At 36.1% G+C, this 18,559-nt stretch overlaps 1 protein-coding gene across 1 annotated transcript in view; it reads left to right on the top strand.

The window, feature by feature from the left end:
- Positions 1 to 16,462, top strand: part of LOC149780385 (nose resistant to fluoxetine protein 6-like) — a 41,461-nt gene extending 24,999 nt beyond the window's left edge. Inside the window, exons 9-14 of the mRNA XM_089937290.1 lie at positions 2,664 to 2,743; positions 4,064 to 4,177; positions 9,687 to 9,816; positions 11,647 to 11,833; positions 12,880 to 13,022; positions 15,615 to 16,462. Of these exons, the coding sequence (XP_089793416.1) occupies positions 2,664 to 2,743; positions 4,064 to 4,177; positions 9,687 to 9,816; positions 11,647 to 11,833; positions 12,880 to 13,022; positions 15,615 to 15,734 (774 nt within the window). The 3' untranslated portion in view covers positions 15,735 to 16,462. The remainder of the gene's footprint in view (positions 1 to 2,663; positions 2,744 to 4,063; positions 4,178 to 9,686; positions 9,817 to 11,646; positions 11,834 to 12,879; positions 13,023 to 15,614) is intronic.
- Positions 16,463 to 18,559: the final 2,097 nt, after the last annotated feature.

The following is an 18,559-nucleotide window of genomic DNA, read 5'->3' as shown; positions in this document are numbered from 1 at the left end:
GTGCAGCTGCAGTTGTTACTTTATATTGTAGTAGTAGTAATAGTAGTAGTAGTAATATTAGAAATAGAGCAGTTGCAGTTGCTGCTTTACATTGTAGTAGCAGTAGTAGTAGCAGTAATAGTAGCGGTTGTAGTAGTAGTAGAAATAGTGCAGCTGCAGTTGTTGCTTTATATTGTACTAGCAGTAGTAGTAGTGGTGGTAGTAGTTGAAATAGTGCAGCTGCAGTTGTTGATTTATATTGTAGTAGCAGTAGTAGTAGTAATAATGCAGCTGCCGTTTTTGCTTATATGGTAGTAGAAGAAATTATAGTAGTAGTAGAACTAGTGCAGCTCTTGTTTTTGCTTTATATTGTAGTATCAGTACTAGTAGTAGTAGTAGTAGTAGTAGTAGTAGAGAAAATACAGCTGCAGTTGTTGCTTTATGTTATTGTAGTAGTAGTAGTAGTAGAAATAGTGCAGCTGCCCTTGTTGCTTTATATTGTAGTAGTGGTAGTTATAGTGGTAGTATAAATAGTGGAGCTGCAGTTGTTTCTTTATATTGTAGTAGCATTATTAGTAGTAGTAGTAGTAGTAGTTGCTTTATATTGTTGTAGCAGCAGCACTTGTAGTAGTAGTAGTAGTAGTAGTAGTATATCAGCTGATGTTGCTGCTTGTTGTTTCGTTTATACTGATCGCCGTCATTACAGGTCTGGTTTTGTGTAGTCAAACTAAGCAGGATGGAAATAACACAAGGGTTCCCTTAAACATCTCATGCAATTTCGGGCTCAAACACCGTTGTTTTTTTTTTTTTTTTCATCATGCCCAGTTAGTGTATATATACTTACACCTATATAAGTTTGTGTCTGAATAATTTTAGGTTAGCAAGCCTCCGGGGAGTAGGAAGAGACCCAAGGGTAAATACTAGCTACTAAAGTGACTTGATATTTGCATGCAGTAAAAGTGCATTTAGAATTTAAGTACTGGAATATATGTTATCCACGTTAAAATCCAAAGCGGGTCCCAAATAAGTAAAATCACGTTCATGCAATGATGCTGATTGCATAAGCTAAACTACCCAAGGTCATGTCAAGTAATTCTACGTTTTCCATTAGGGTTTGTTTATAATCTGTTTCTGTGCTAAAACACAGTGGCTATCTTCGAGTGTCAGCATGTGCATGGCTTGATATCGTTGGGGACGTCAATAAAGTAAAGTACGCAATAGATTGACCAGTTTTTACCCACTCCCCCTCAAATTGCACAGCGTATAATTCTGTAAATTCCTCGCCACGTACGTACCCTAGCGTGTTACCCCCTTCCATCAATAGCGGGGAAAACTTTGAAAGACGAAGTTTAATACATTCATTAAAAATAAACAATTTTAACTTTTACTCTATGTAACGGGTCCATAATGATTTTTCATGCTTGAAAATGAGGTTGAGACCCAAAACGGGGCCAAGATAAGTAAGGTCAAGTTCAGAAAGTAATGCTAATTGAATAAGTTAACTTTCCTATGGGGTCATATCAACTAAGTGCATGTCTAAAGTTAGGGTTGTGGTAAAAACTGTTTCTGAGTTAAGACCCAGAGGCCTATCTCTTAGTAACAGTACGTGGAGGGCTAGAAAACGTTTGTACATTTTGCCCCAGGGAAAATGCCCTAGGGACAGAGATAAAACCATGTTGTCAGTGTTGTTTTAATGTATGACTTTGACTTTTCATGGGGAGAATGTACATTGTTTATACAAGGGAGAGATCTGCAACGTTGCGAGATTATTACCGAGGGTAAGGACAGACACACATACATGAATGGGAGCAATGCTAGTTTTAGAACAGATTTATTTGTCTTCTTATGCAATAATTGTAAGATCTCAACATAATTTATAGCAAAGGTGCATGGCATTCTGAAGAGATTAGATAATGAAATTTGACCTCATCGGGGGAATTTCACTTTAGATTAGTTTCATTAAATTTATAGAAGTACTTGTGGAGTGTTAAGTTTGTACAAAAACGTAAATGTTGAGCTAATGTATTTTTTTCCATTGCCACTGCAAACATCGGTATCACTCTATTTGGCAATGTCTTCTTTGAGACGTTCTGATAATGGTAGTGGTTGTGGCATTAGTGGAGTTCATATTTAAGCATATAAAGAAAGATGGAACAGTATAAAGGCCTGCCATAATCTTTGTTTCTCATTCATTTTATCAAAGGAGAGACTCTTCATCTCAGAGGAAGAATTTATAAGTAATATATATCTAAAGCAAAAGTAAAATACTTTAAAATAGCTGGAAGTCAGGCACACACACACACACACACACACACACACACACGGGATCGAGTTGTTAAACTTGCAAACGATATGCAACTTTTGTTTCATTTTCCAGTAATCGTTCTTTTCTGTGTGTATGGGATGAAGGTGATACCTTGCAGCTGACATGCAGTTGATGTTTTTTTTCTTCAGTGTATAGGACGGATTTGATATGTAGAAAATGAAATGCATGTGATCTTTTCTCGGTGTTTGTAATGGAGATAATACCATGCAAATGACATGCATTTTTTTTTTCTTTTGCAGTGTATGGGATGGATTTGATATGTATAAAATGAAATGCATATAATCTTTATGGGATCTTTTCTCGGTGTTTGTAATGGAGGTAATGCCATGCAAATGACATGCATTTTTTTCTTTTGCAGTGTATGGGATGGACATGGTACCTTGCAAATGACATGCAGTTCTATATCCTAAGTCCTCTGATACTGATACCATTCTTTATGTACGTGAAACTTTCTTTCTTTTTTCTTTCTTTCTTTCTTTATTCTATTTTTATTTCTAGTCTTATTTGAATTTATTGTCTACCTCTTTCTGCAAATAATTTCTCTCTCTATACATACATATCAAACAGAACGGAAAGTACTATCCCTGTATTCTCAAAAACAAAGAATGTTTGATAATAGTAGGTTAATAGATTATAACCCAGGTAATTGGCACCAATCACCTTGCCTGCACACACGAGCCCATATTCCATCACGACAAAGCACACATCAACAAAATATAGTAGGCATAATTAATATTTAATGCAAATAATACTATCATACAGGTTAGCGAATGTTTGCCTACTATTATCAATCATTCTTCTCCAGAATCCAGTGATAACATTTTCCGTTCTGTTTCGTGTATATTTATAATTCTCTATAATTAATCCTACATACCTTGATTTCTTTCATAGGATTCCGGATTGACTGTCTAGATAAATGAGCATTAATTACTAGGTTGGCATGCGAGTGTGTCTGCTACACACGAGTGCATATAAAACCGATTAAGTTGCATCATTTGTTGGTGATGTGTGCTTGGTCATGATGGAATATGATCTCGTGTGTGCAGGCAAGACGATGGGTGCTGTTTATATATATTTTGGCTCAAATCGAAGAGAAGTTCCATTATTTTATTGCAGGTCCTTGCCTTTATAGATCACTCACATCTCAACTCTGCGTTAGTGCTTTTCTCGGTGTATGGCATTGCGCTGTTACCTTGCAATTGATATGGAGTTGCACCATAATGCAAGTGCTGAAAATGGCTCTAAATACTACAAAACCAAACCAAGCATCGCATACTTTGATCTTGGACAAGATAACGTTCAATAAAATGATATTACCGTATTAATCTTAAATTATATTATGGCGATAATCCGACATTACCGTGACAAACGAAGAACTTGAACAAAACGATCATGCAAATTGCGCCCAGGGATGGTCTCGAGATGTACATTGATCATTTCCTGATCTATATGGATTGTCTCGTAATGTGTGTTGGTGGTTTCGTGAAGAATGTTGATTGCTCGTGATTGCTTATTGATGTCAGGTTTAAGGCGACTGTGAGAATGTGAGACATTATTTTGTTGCATTATTATCTATTACATAACTTTGCAAATTTGTATATTATTACATAAAACTCAAATTATAATTGTATAATTTTAAATAAGACGTTAGGTCTCTCGATTATATATATATATATATATATATATATATATATATATATATATATATATATATATATATATATATATATATATATATTGATTGATTGATTGTTTCAGGTCGCCTGTATTCGGTGGGATTATGTCCCTGATATTTCTGATCGTCACGACAGTAGTACCTGGTGTACTTGCTGGTCAGAAACATTACAGCGCCACTTACCCTGATATTAGCGGGTAAGATTGATGTAACCAATGTTTTACCTGGTGCATTATAATCATCGAGCGAAGCATAGAGCCACATATATTGCTCAAATGTGTGATTTTAAAACAGTGTAGGTTGTGTGTGTGATTTGGATTTTTAACGTTGCTTTAACATTTTTATCTCAAATCGCTACAAAATCTACAGTGTGGCAGTTTGTAGTGATGTCTGGGGCATCACGGAGTAGACATATAGCATTATGTCCCACCGAGTCACATTATCCTTACACCATAACGACCACATATAACATCATGTCCCACCGAGTCACATTATCCTTACACCATAACGACCACATATAGCATCGTGTCCCACCGAGTCACATTATCCTTAAACCATAACGACCACATATAGCATCATGTCCCACCGAGTCACATTATCCTTACACCATAACGACCACATATAGCATCATGCCCCACCGAGTCACATTATCCTTACACCATAACGACCAGTCTTAACACTGACCTCCTAATCCTGAGCGCAAAGCTAGATAACTGATAGTACCAGTTTTGTATAAGTCTTTGCTATGCCTAGGCCACGGTTCAAACACGCAATCTGCTGTTTTAAAATAATATCATAAAATCGCCTGTATTGGCATTAGGCCAGACAAACTTGAAATCATAGTAAATAAGTCATTCTTATGCCCTGGTTGTATACAACCAAAGTAAATTAGTCGTTCTTGGATGGGGTTTTTATACTATCAAAGTAACTTAGTCACTCTTAGATGGGGGTTGTATACAATCAAAGTAACTTAGTCACTTTCAATGGGGGTTGTATACAATCAAAGTAACTTAGTCACTTTCAATGGGGGTTGTATACTATCAAAGTAACTTAGTCACTTTCAATGGGGGTTTTATACAATCAAAGTAACTTAGTCACTTTCAATGGGGGTTGTATACTATCAAAGTAACTTAGTCACTTTCAATGGTGGTTATATACTATCAAAGTAACTTAGTCACTTTCAATGGGGGTTGTATACAATCAAAGTAACTTAGTCACTTTCAATGGGGGTTGTATACAATCAAAGTAACTTAGTCATTATTAGATGGTGGTTATATACTATCAAAGTAACTTAGTCATTCTTAGATGGGGGTTGTATACAATGTAAGTAAATTAGTCATTTTTAGATGGTGGTGGTATAAAAACAGAGCATATAGGTTTATTAATAAATTTTGGTGCACTACATGAAACATTGCAAAGTAAATACAGTCGAAATGCACCTTGAACAGGATGTATACTTAAGTATTTCAAAATACAATATTCATATATAGAAAATATTACCTACATACAAAAAAGTTAATATTAAATGCACAGGAATTCCTCTTCAACAGAATGAAATCTTTGCAAACTGATGTATTGATTATATCCATAATTTAGGTTTTTGAAAGGCAGATAAAAGTCATAAAGTCATATCATAGATAAAGTAAGTAAATTCAGTGTATGGTCTTTGAGCGTTATGAAATTCCTGCGAAAAACAGAATGATAAATTACCGAGACCGAATTGTAAATTACCGAGACCGAATGAAAAATTACCGAGATAAACAATGCGAAATTTGCCTACTTACGATTTTGTTCAAGTCAAATATGTTTTTGTATTTACGGTTATTCTTGCTGTTATTGTTTACTTTCACAATTATATCAAATCAGTCAGATAGTCCCTCCATCCATGATTATGAAGTCTATCCATTTAATCGTGTGACAAGATCTCTACCGAGATTGAATGGGAGAGGTTAATAATAATAATAATAATAATAATTATAATAATAATATGTTTATTTTCGTTTAAATATTGAGCTACAGACTCTCCTCACAGTGTCTAACTGTACAATATTCACAAAACTGACTATTAATATATATTGAAGAACAAGATGGTCGCTATCGTTTAACCGACTTGAAGCAGCTGTTCCGCTTTTTTAGTGCCGTTTTCACGATAGTTGTGCTTGTTGCCTGTTTTCATCTACGTTATTGTGTTCATTATGTATTGCCTGTTAAATTCGTATGTGTTTCTTCATCTTCTCGTTTTGGAATTGAGAAAAATTAGATTCTTTCTCAGGTGTCTTGCTCCACTGTTTTTAAACAAACCGCCATCACGTGATACTCGCCAGTCAACCCGTTTATACTACGATGGACACTCATTAATTGCTTTAAATGATCACTCCTTGGCTCTCTACACTACATTGTGCTCTAGACTAAACGAATTCGGACTACATTCATCATTACCTAAATGTAAACAGAAGCGGAAAAAGAAACGTTGTTTCAAAGCTAGCCGGCCTAGAACAGGAAGAATTCCAGTTATCTCCCTTATGTCGGCTCAACAATTTAAAAAAAGTTCGACTGTTACTTTAGATAACCTAATTCAAATCCCAATTAATTCGTCAACCTTTGTGTCAGCTATCCAAGACATACCTCTGCGTATTGCATTATTCAATGCCCATTCAGTAGGACCACTGGAAAAGCGCACATAAATAGTTAATTTTATCAACGACCAGAATATTGACATCTTTTTCCTGACAGAAACATAGCTAAAAACATCAGGAGATGAGCCTAAGTGTATCGATCTAACACCCACTGGTTAATCCGACAAGTCGATCCCCCGTAAATCTCGCTGAGGTGGAATTGCTGTCATCACAAAGAACTCCATGATAAAACGTCTTAACCACACAACAACATTCAATTTCGACCACACATCGTTTGAACTAGTCCAAACCACACTCACACTGGAGCAAAGGTCAGTGCATTTTTTCTGCCTATACCTCCCTCCTCCTAGTAGAAAAACAAGCTGGCTGACTCTTTATTTTTGGAGCAGTTTCCGAATCTCCTGGACTATATAAATTCGATAGGCGGCAACCTGATTATTCTTGGAGATTTCAACTTTCACTTTGACTATCCCGGAAACCCAAATACATCAAAACTCATAGATTTCATTAATGTTTTCAACCTCAAACAATCAGTTAACCGACCCACCCATAAACATGGTCACATGTTAGACTGGATTCTTCATAGACCTGATGATAACATTATACGATCCTCCCCGGTATCCTATGACCTTGCATCAGATCACCGCTGCATTATATGCCATCTTGACGTATCAGTCCCTAATCTTTATCTGCTACTAAGAAAAATCTCCGTATGATAAATAGAACCAAACTAATGCACGACATCCTTGCTAACCTAACAACTTGCTTACCTCCTAACGCAGAACAATCTGATAACTGCCTGCGTTCATTGCTTGACAAACATGAACCAGATACCAAGTGCAGAGTATCAATTCAAAGGTGTTCTCCATGGTATAACAGTGTTAGAGACCAGCTTAGCACTGCTAAAAGAGACCGCCGTAAAGCTGAGAGGCTTTGGCTCTCCACCAGACCCACTATTCATAAGCAAATCTATGAAGCCGCCAAGAAGAATGTCACAAATATAGTCCATGCAGCGAAATCAGCCTACTATACTACTAAAAGCATGGAAAGTTCCAGCTGCAAAGAGCTCTTCGAGATTACTAACAAGCTAATGTCAAGGAACAAATTTACAACACTTCCAACTATCTTCTCTCCAGTCGACCTTCCGGACATGTTTGCAAATTTCTTCCGTAACAAAGTACAAACCATTGGAGATAAGCTTGACACCACAATTTCAATTGACTCGTCGTCACCATACAGTTGGGATACAGAATTTGAGCGGCAACCATTAGCAGCATTTGAACCGGTCTTTATGGATTTCGTACGTACAATCCTGATGAAGAGTGCACCAAAGTCATGTCAACTTGATCTAATTCCAACATCACTGCTGCTTGAGTGCTCAGATCCATTATTGCCTTCACTAACTGATGTTATTAATACCTCTCTCTCATCTGGGGAATCCCCATCATTTTTCAAAACTGCCATTGTAAAGCCTCTGCTGAAGAAACCAACACTAGACCATAACGATTTAAAGAACTACCGCCCAGTTTCTAATCTCCCATTCATAAATAATTCTTAGATAAGGTTGTTCTATCCCAGCTTGTATCGCAACTAAATTCAAAGAGTCTTTTTAGCAATGTACAATCTGCATATCGCCCTTGCCACAGTAATGAAACTACGCTTTTAAAAGTAGTCAATGACATTCTCTCTGTGTTCGATAGCGGAAATATTAAATCCTCTCCCTCCTTGATTTGTCTGCAGCATTTGACACAATAGACCATGATATATTACTTCACCGTCTCCAGCATGTATTTGGCATTCGTGATACATCCTTACTGTGGTTCAAGTCCTACTTGGTCAACAGGACACAAATTGTATCTGCAAATGGAATACACTCCAGGCCAGTTGATCTATGTTGTGGTGTTCCACAGGGGTCTGTTCTTGGACCTGTTCTCTTCATTCTGTACACTCAGTCGCTCTCAAGTGTCATAGATCATCACCCAACTGAAGTTGATGCTAGCATCCATGGTGTAGAGAGGTGCATTTAGGATGTGAAATCATGGATGACATGTAACAAACTGCAGATGAATGATGATAAAACTGAGGCCATTCTGATCACAACACAAAGACTTTCTCATTCACATCATTTACCTCAAACAATAAATATCAGCAACATCAGCGTTAAATTCACACAATCAGTACGTAACATAGGTGTTGCTCTGGACAGTACTCTCACATTGCACCAACATGTCATGAACATATGCAAGGCTGCATATTTTGAGCTGAGACGTATCATATCAAATGGCAAATATCTTTCAGTTGATACCACTAAAACACTTGTGTGTTCATTAGTATTTTCAAGACTGGACTATTGAAACTGAATTATGTCTGGTTCATCTCAATATCTGCTGCGGAAACTTCAAAAAGTTCAAAACACAGCTGCTCGGATCATACTTAGAGTACCACGATCAGAGCACACCTCCCCGCTGCTCTGTACCCTACACTGGCTATCCATTCCATCCAAAATCAAACACAAAATGTGTTCTCTGTGCTAAGTTTCATTCCCGGACTCTTGTCCAACATACCTATTAGACCTTACCCATGTGTAGACACCAGCAAGATACTTACGCTCCACTTCTGACAATCGTATACTCATTATTCCAAGTATGAAAACAAAGTCATATGGACAGCGTTCTTTTGCATACCAGGACCCAGCAACGTGGAATGAATTGCCCACTGAACTTAGACACAAAGACACAGTGATCACATTCAAGAGTGCTCTCAAAACTCACTTATTTCGACTGCAAGAACAAACTTAAAGACCTAAAAATGTTTCCTACCTTAAATATTCTCAGCATGTTTTTTTAATGTTTTTTAATTTCATGGTGTTTGTTTTTTGTAATCATGTCATTATATGTTTTTTATCGTATAGGTGTTGTCTAATGTTGCAAATCGCCTAGACTTTTTAAAGATTAGGAGCTATACAAAGTCCTCATTATTATTATTATTATTATTATTATTATTATTATATATATATATATATATATATATATATATATATATATATATATATATATATATTCTATGGCAGAAACCCAGCTATGGTGGATTATTTTGACAAAGTCTATATTAAGCCGTACTGCAGAATGGGTCCTTATCTTATTGGATTAATTACCGGTTACCTTCTTTACCGAACCAAACGTCAAGTCAACATACCCAAGGTGAGTATAGAACAGAAAGGACAAATATGTCAATAAGATAATTAATCAAAGTATGCGCACGTCTGGTTATTGGATGCAGAAAGTCATGATAACTTCTTTTCTTGCTCCATCAGCTTTGAATCCGATAAAGATATGTGACTGACATACGGCGGAAATAGTTCCCGGATCCACTAAGGAAGCGTGGTTTGTATATTGACCCTGTATGAGTACATACAAATAAAACTTGTAATATAAAATCTTGAGTAACTTTGTTTTATGTCAGTAATGATATATTACGCTCTTAATAATAATGAACTTGTTTTATTGGGGGTTGAGTTACAACCGTTTTTTTTTAACTTTTTGTTACTTTTAAAGAGATTTTACACATTTCTCATGATCTTTTCTTTCGACGAGTTGAGTATTTAAGCTAATTTGGAGGGGTTTTCCATTTAAAAAACAAAAACAAACTTATATTCGAATTTTAGAGGTTGATTTTAATCGGCATTGTAAAGCCAAATTTGTGCAAATGTGCTCATAAGCACTATCCGTCTGTTCATCCATCCATCCATCCATCCATCCATACATTGCCGATCGTTTTGTAGAGACACGTATTCTTGCCATGGTATCAGGTTCGAGAATATTTTAGTTGAAATCTTTCAGTTTTGTGTAGTACCGTTTTATCAGTAGGTCTAGCCTAATGGTATTCTTAGCATCACTTTTTACCTGTCAATTTTCTTTCCAAGAATGAGCCATAATATTTGCCATCAAATCCCAAAGATAGGAAAATTGGACTGTCTTATTCTATTTCCGTATTTTCATCTCTCAAGCAATACTGAAACTACATTCCCCTCAAGATTTCTTGGTTGCATCTGAATAACTATAACACAGCCTCAATTAAAATATAAATGGAATTGTGTAGCATTCTCTCTAAGACATCAGCATCATCACGTTCCAACAATCTGTTAAATCCTAAACAATTGTCGAAATCATGCTCTCATTCCCGTGCCAAATTTATAATGGAGCCTCTAACAATGGCTGGCCAGAAACAGTTTAAACGCTATCGGTCTCGGATGTACACTTTCAAACTCATGCAGCTTGTGATACCTTCCATGATGCAAAATTTGACGACTGTACCATAGCTGTAGATCACTTTAATGAGCTTGCAGTCCTCACGTTTCGATGTACTCGTCTTATTAACAGTTATATAAGTATAAATGAGTGTTGTTATAGCTATTTCACTTATATTCATTTGAAAATGAGTTGCAAAAAAAAAATTGTCTATGAGTTAAGGTGAAGATCGTGTCAAAAAGGGTGAAATCTTAAGAAATTTCGTTTTTCAAGTTACATTTAGGGACTTTTATTATTTTATCTGAAAACTGATAGGTATAACACAAACTATCATTATCATAGTAATTCGATCTTAATTGATAGATCACGTCTTGTTTTCTGCATGATAAAATCCGAACCACGATTAGACACTTTAGGTCAACTAATCGGTCGGATTTTCTGTTGTACACAACTCGACGAGATCTATAAATCAAAATCGCACTACTCTGATAATAGTAAATATTTAGTATGCCATCCCTGGAGTGTTTTGGTATGTCAATTGCATTACTTATGCGCCAATTGGTAAAGTAATTAAACCTTCTAAAGGTAATCTGTCCTGATCACTGTACTTTAGCTTTTCTTCTTTATTCTGCTTTGTTCCTTTGGTCATCACGTTCCACATGAGTGTAACCTGATACTGCTTAGTCGAACATGTGTATGTCACGTTTCTATCTCGATCAGACATTACCATGCTTTGCCTCTTAATTATTATTATTATTATTATTATTATTATTATTATTAAAGGCCCTAAACCTGCTGGGGTGGCTAGTAGCGGCCTGTATGAACATTGCAGTTCTGTATGGACTGTATAACCCTGACAACAAACATGTGCTGAACGAACCGGAATCGGTGGCCTACACTGCCCTTGCCCGCACAGCCTGGGCAATTGGCGTATGCTGGGTCGTCTTCGCATGTGCAACAGGAAATGGAGGTAGCGGTGTTATCTGCTTCATATTGTGTGTGTGTGTGTGTGTGACTGAGAGAGAGAGAGAGAGAGAGAGAGAGAGAGAGAGAGTGATTTGGATTTTTAACGTAGCTCTAACAATTTTTCAGTCATATAGCTAAGATGTCTGCAGTGTGACAGTTTATAGTGATTTCTGGCACTGGGGCATCATGCCACAGACATGCAGCATGATGTCCAACCCAGTCACATTATCCTGACACCTGGCCGATCAATCCTAACACTAACCTTATACTGCAATTGTTAGTACCATTTTTATAAGTCTTTAGTATGAATCGACCTAGGATCGAACCCACGACCTCCCGCATATGAGGCGGACGCTCTAACCACTAGGCCACCGTAGCGGTCTGCTTCATATTGCAACACTTAGACCAATCCCTACAACATCCCTGGACATTTTTAGATCGATTTGTTTATTCATTCATTCGTTCGTTCATTCAAAACTAATTTGTACAAGTGTTATTTAGTGTCGGGGCAATGGGAAATTAAGTGCTTGCCCGGAAGAACACCGCAAAGTTTGGCATAGCCTAGTCTTGGTACTCTATTGATTCTAATTGCGCATAAGGCTTGAATGTAGTACGTGTGATCCAGGAATATCAATAGGCGTCTGACCACTGACATCCGAAGTGTTATGTCAAAGCATAACGTCAAGTTGCTGTCTCAAAAGGTATATATCTGTGGGCCTTGATTTTCCCATGAGCTGTTGTTGTTTTCTTTTTCTTAATGGGAAGACAGTATCTAATAAACTTACACCTTTCCTCTGTTTCGGAAGACTATGCATGATTTTGTATTGATTATATGCATGCAAGCATAATTCATACTTGATACAGATGCGATTGTCCTTACTCAGGTGAAAAAAAAGATTACAATGAAATTTGCTAAGAATCAAAGATACGAAGGTAGGGAGAGTTTTTCGAGCATTGAAGTAGAACAAATATGACCAGAATTGATGATGTTTAAAAACTCATTAGTCTCCCACATCAAATCATTTCATTTTATTTATTTTGATCTTTCAGGCCCTATCAACTCTCTTTTGTCATGGGCCCCGTTCGTCCCTTTGAGCCGACTGACCTACTGTGCTTATCTGGTGCATCCCGTGATAATGCTATATATATTTAGCATGCGGCGTACAGCAATATATTTCGCATATCCTGAGATGGTAAGATGGCTGTCTGTCTGTTTGTTTGTTTGTCTTTATCTTTATGTTGTTATGCATACCTATATTACGAATGTTAATGTTCGTGATTATCGATTGAAAGAGTAATGCACTAATTACCAAATTAAATACCAATATTCTTTATGACTGTGAACCTTTACTTTAAGATCAGGTTAGTCTCAAGCACAGTACAGAGTTCCAGGGTAGTGAGCTGTGTTTTTGATAGAATTAAACGTGTTGATGAGGTCCTGGCAACTAATTGGATACCCCAATGAAAATCAAGATGACTTAATTCCATATTGGCTGACTGCATAAGTACTTGACTATGTTGAAAAGAGTGGTATCGAAATAATTATTTCGAGCCTCATTCTGCTTTGTGTATTGTGTGTCACTTTTGGATATAATGGATGATTTACTGGAAATTAGTTATTCCTTGCATTAACACCAGTATGAAAAGAGTCCAACAGCTGTGATCATTGGAGTGGATTTTTTAAATTTATTTCAATTATTCATTGGAATTACAAAGAGATGAGACGTTTCGGATTTAGCAGCTGTATTGAATTTCTTGAATGCATTTAAATACATTTTGGAACATGTTATTGTGATACGGCAAGACTTTAGGCACATCAGCATAATAAAGTGAACTTCATTTGGACTACCACTGAAACTCGTTTGGCTTGCTCGATAGTTTTAGACCTGTGATATAACATTTGTGACTATTAAGAACTTTACTACCCATGCTCTAAGTTATTTTAATTTTACACTTTCGTTTTTACGGAACTGAATCATATTTCGAGTTGTACAAAACTTGCTGATTTCACTCCTAGTTACTTAGTATTAAGACGATGGAGTCGTACCATTATCTGCTGGTACAACTTCATACGTTGCATTTAACATAGACGAAATTGCATACACTAGTTTTGTTTTGCATTTATCATCTCTCTCTCTCTCTCTCTCTCTCTCTCTCTCTCTCTCTCATCTTAGTATATTGGATTTTTTTAACACGGCAACACGGTACATACCATCTGCGTACTAATGATATAATTTACGAACACATGCTGGATTATGGAATAAATATTAAATACTTTTCGTTTGTGATTTTCATATAACATCGTTTATATTATCCAATGTGTCATTATTTTTCAAACACAAAACAAAACTAAACAATGGGAAAAATGGTAAATGAACTAAAATACTTGTTATAATGATAAGAGAGGAAGGTAATATAAATACTACGACACTTTGTTTATGCCAATATGCTTGCACTTTCTGTTGCTTTCAGAATGATTGCACATTATTCATGTTTAGAATGACATATACGCATGCAGACTTATGTACTGTCAACGTATGTACCCATCAATTTATGGAATGATACCTAATAATATTGATAACGTTTGCGGCAATTAACATACCTACACTATTGATGATGTATGTGCAATGTAAGTACCTGCAATAGTCTACCTATCAACACACATATAATATTGATTATGTTTGTATTTGCCAACAATATTGATTGCATATGTACCTACCAGCTGACGGACAATATCCATAAACTTCGTACCTATGAACCTATCGACATAAGTTATAACCTTCGTACCTACTAACGTATAAATATTGGTTACGGTGGAACATAGCATCGTAGCAATAATATTTGTAACATACGTACCTACCAAATTACCGACAGTATCCATAAAGTTCGTACCCTTCTACTTACCGACAATAATGATACCAAGTGTACCTACAAACGTTCAATTATTATTTGATAACGGTCATATCTAACAACATACCAGGTATATAGATAACGCAAATACTTACCAACTTGCCGACAATAATGATAATATTCGTACCTACCAACATGATAACAATAAGAATACTCTTCGTCCCGAGCAAAGTACGGTGCTATTGATCAACGTACCCATCAATGTGCCTAAGTAGCTACGACATTGAATTTGTTCGTACCTAGCAATGTATTGATAACATTAACAACTGTACGTGCCCACCAATTAACGGAAAATATTGATAACCTTGGTGCATATCAAAGTACCGGCAATATTGAAAACGTGAGTAGCCACGTACCGACAATAAGGTACGTACCAACTAGCGTATCAAAACGTTGGTAATGTTTTGTACCAACCAGCTAAAGTAATAATAGTATTGCTAACGTTCCCACTAGATATTACCTTTGAATCCACCAACGTACGTGCATACCTCCCTCAATTTCAACAACGTACATGCATACCTTCCTAAATTTCAACAACGTACGTGCATAAATCCTTAAATTTCATCAACGTTGCCTGTATCTGCATAATTAGCAAAGTGCTAAGTATATTTACCTTGGTTCACTTAAATCGCTTGTCTTTATATATTCCAACTGCTTCTCTACTTATCGACCTACCTACCTACCTACCTACCTATATACATACATAAGTACGTAGGTACGTACCTTTCCACCCACATACCTACCGAACCATCTATCTACGTGGCTACCTACCCAACTACATACATGTACTTATTTACCTTCTAACATACCCTCCTACCGTCCATTCTTCAATAATCGCTTAGTACGTGACTAAATGAATGTTTATCTTTTTACAGGTATGTACTTTTCTAGGCTTTTTAGTTATCGCCTATCTCGTGGCATTTGTGATATCCTTGGGGTTTGAGTCCCCAATGATGGGTGTGGAGAAAGTTCTCTTCAGACAGCGTCGGAAGTAACAATCGTCGTTGTGCTTAGGACCTTTCAACGCATATCAATTATGCAAAAGAAGAAACTTTTAGAGTATTTATTAAGTGGAATCTATAGCAAAACTAGAACAAGAAGATTCTTGAAGGAATATATCATTCTAACCTGTCATCTTTGATATAAAGTTGAGGAGTTCGGACGGGGTAACAAATTTGTAGGGTTTAATTCTACAATATCTGTCATTATTATTTTTAACATGGTACCATTGTAAGACTAAATGTTAACAAGCAAGTGCATACACTTAACTGTTTGACATTCTCAAGAAGGAGTTGGCCATAATAAAGATAAATATATGTATTGTCAATCTACAACCAGCTTTTAAGTTTCCCGTTTATGTCAAACATGCATATTAATAAAACGTACATTAATCTAAGAGGCATTGCTATACTTGGATGTATTCTAACGTTTACATTGTAGAACACATGGATAGAAACTTGTATCTCCTTTTCTGAGCACATATAATTGTCTCTATCTCTCTATTGGTTTCTTATATCTCGATGTAATTATTTCTTATCTATCTAGCTATCAGTCTGTCTGTCTGTCTGTCTATCTATCTATCGATCGATCCATCAAAACGTCTTTTGGTATGGTTTGTATGATTGTATTATCGCTAATGTAAGGGCAACACTATATTATTCTGCAAATATTATAATAAACACTCTATGTAGAACGCTGTCAAACTGATGCGAGAGTTACACACACACACACACACACACACACACACTGTTTAGTGCAGTCTTAAGCATTTGTATATAAAAGTATTCCAGAATGACTTTGATATTGAATTTTAATCTTCGCAAATGATTTTTTCTTACATTGGAAATTTTTTTTTGTATAAAAGATGTGCCAGAATATATATATATATATATATATATATATATATATATATATATATATATATATATATATATATATATATATATATATATATTTATATATATATATATATATATATATATATATATATATATATATATATATATATATATATATATATATATACGTTCTGTTTTTATTCGCAGCTAGTATAGTTGCCATTATTCTCAAATTGATTACTGCTACATTTTTGCCATTCCTGTCATTTATAGTCATGTCACTACGTAGAGTACTGACATGATCAAATCATTAGGTCTTTAATTAGGCCTATGTTTGATTAAATCCAAAGAAGGATGTTCTTAACAAATTATGTTACAGCATTTAATTCTCACCCAAGTTGATGCACCCATGGCCTATTATGATCCATGTGCGAAACTGACAATCCTAGAAAAGGAAAAACTCGCCAACACGAGAGAACTGTTATAGTTTCGTGAAAGTTTGAAACCTAAGGATTGATTTTATAGAAACTGAAGAAATTTAAATTACTAGCGCTATCATACAAAGGCGAACCATGCGTTACTGTACCACACAATATCAGCTGAACATGGTTATTATTCAAACAATGACAAGTTAAATTCTACAAAAATATCCATTTTGTCAAATGTTTTATGTCTTTCTGGATATCCTACCGTAAACGGATAAAGTAACGACGTACAAAACTTGTAAACATAAATGTAACGTAATACACGTCTTTCAGTTACTGTTTGATTTGTTCAAATTAATTAGTTATATCTGCCACTAGTGTATATCTTCCTAGTTATTAAGGACAAAAGAAATACAAGTGTAGAAGGCGCTTTTAATTTTACTTCTTGATTATTTTGGACTGGTGTAACTTGTTTTTCTTACCACTATATTTTTCTTCGTACTTTTATTTCCTTTTTCAACTTTCTAGCTCCACGATACCGTCTTAAAATAAGTCTGATTTCAGTTGTTGTGTCAGTCTATGCCTGAATATCTTCTCAATATGTACAAGTATTTATAAGGAGCTAAAGTAGAATAACACTTATCTACATATCTCCTGTTTCTTTAATATTGTTATTATTATTATTATTATTATTATTACTGGCTGTTCCGCTGACCAAAGTTATGAGAGCGTAAACTTCGGATGCGGGAGGTCGCGGGTTCAGAATCGGCGCCACTAAGGGTACGCAGAATATGCTCCGACCATGAAACATTCTTAAAAAGGTCTCAAGAGCTATTTAAACATATAATTTACTGCGGCTACGACAAAAGACCTGATTACGGCGGCATCCCAAAGGGCTAAACAAGCAAGCCGCGACGACCTACTAAAATGTGGAAAGAAGGAAAAGGCTGATATGATACAATTTGTCCTGACATACCATCCAGATTACCCCAAAGTAGGTAAAATCATCAGGAAACACTGGCCCATCGTGGAATCGTCGGATGCAATACAGTTAATCCTCCCTAACAAACCTGTAGTCGCCCACTGGAGACCAGAAAACCTCAATAACATCGTAGTCAGGTTGAAGCTAACGCCAATCACTAATGAAGACCAGCCTAGTCTATCTCGCCCCAGTGGCGATAAAACGCGCAAAACCTGTCAACACATGAGAGATACCAGGACATTTCTAGCACAGTGGCTAGAGAAAAACTAAATATTCATGGTCCAAACAAAACGTTCGAAACTGAATGTCATTTATCTCATACATGTAAAATATGTAATCTTCAGTATGTCGGAGAAAGGATCAACCTTCATAGATCTAATTGGATGACAAATAAGCTGTGCAGAAGCCCGGTCGCAGAACACATGACCTCCCCTGTCCATACTTTCTGTAATTTAACGCTTATTGCAATTGCTCACAATCCCAACTGGAGTTCCCAAACCAGGAAAGAAATGGAATCTTACTGGATACGCCGCCATAGAACATTGAAACCAAGCGGTTTAATCCAAGAGAATTAG

This window comes from Sinohyriopsis cumingii, chromosome 16, assembly GCF_028554795.1.
Source record: "Sinohyriopsis cumingii isolate HCF-2022 chromosome 16, ASM2855479v2, whole genome shotgun sequence".
NCBI classification, from domain to species: Eukaryota; Metazoa; Mollusca; class Bivalvia; order Unionida; family Unionidae; genus Sinohyriopsis; species Sinohyriopsis cumingii.
The sequence above is the reverse complement of the archived record's forward strand: the minus strand, read 5'-3'. Positions and strand labels throughout refer to the sequence as shown.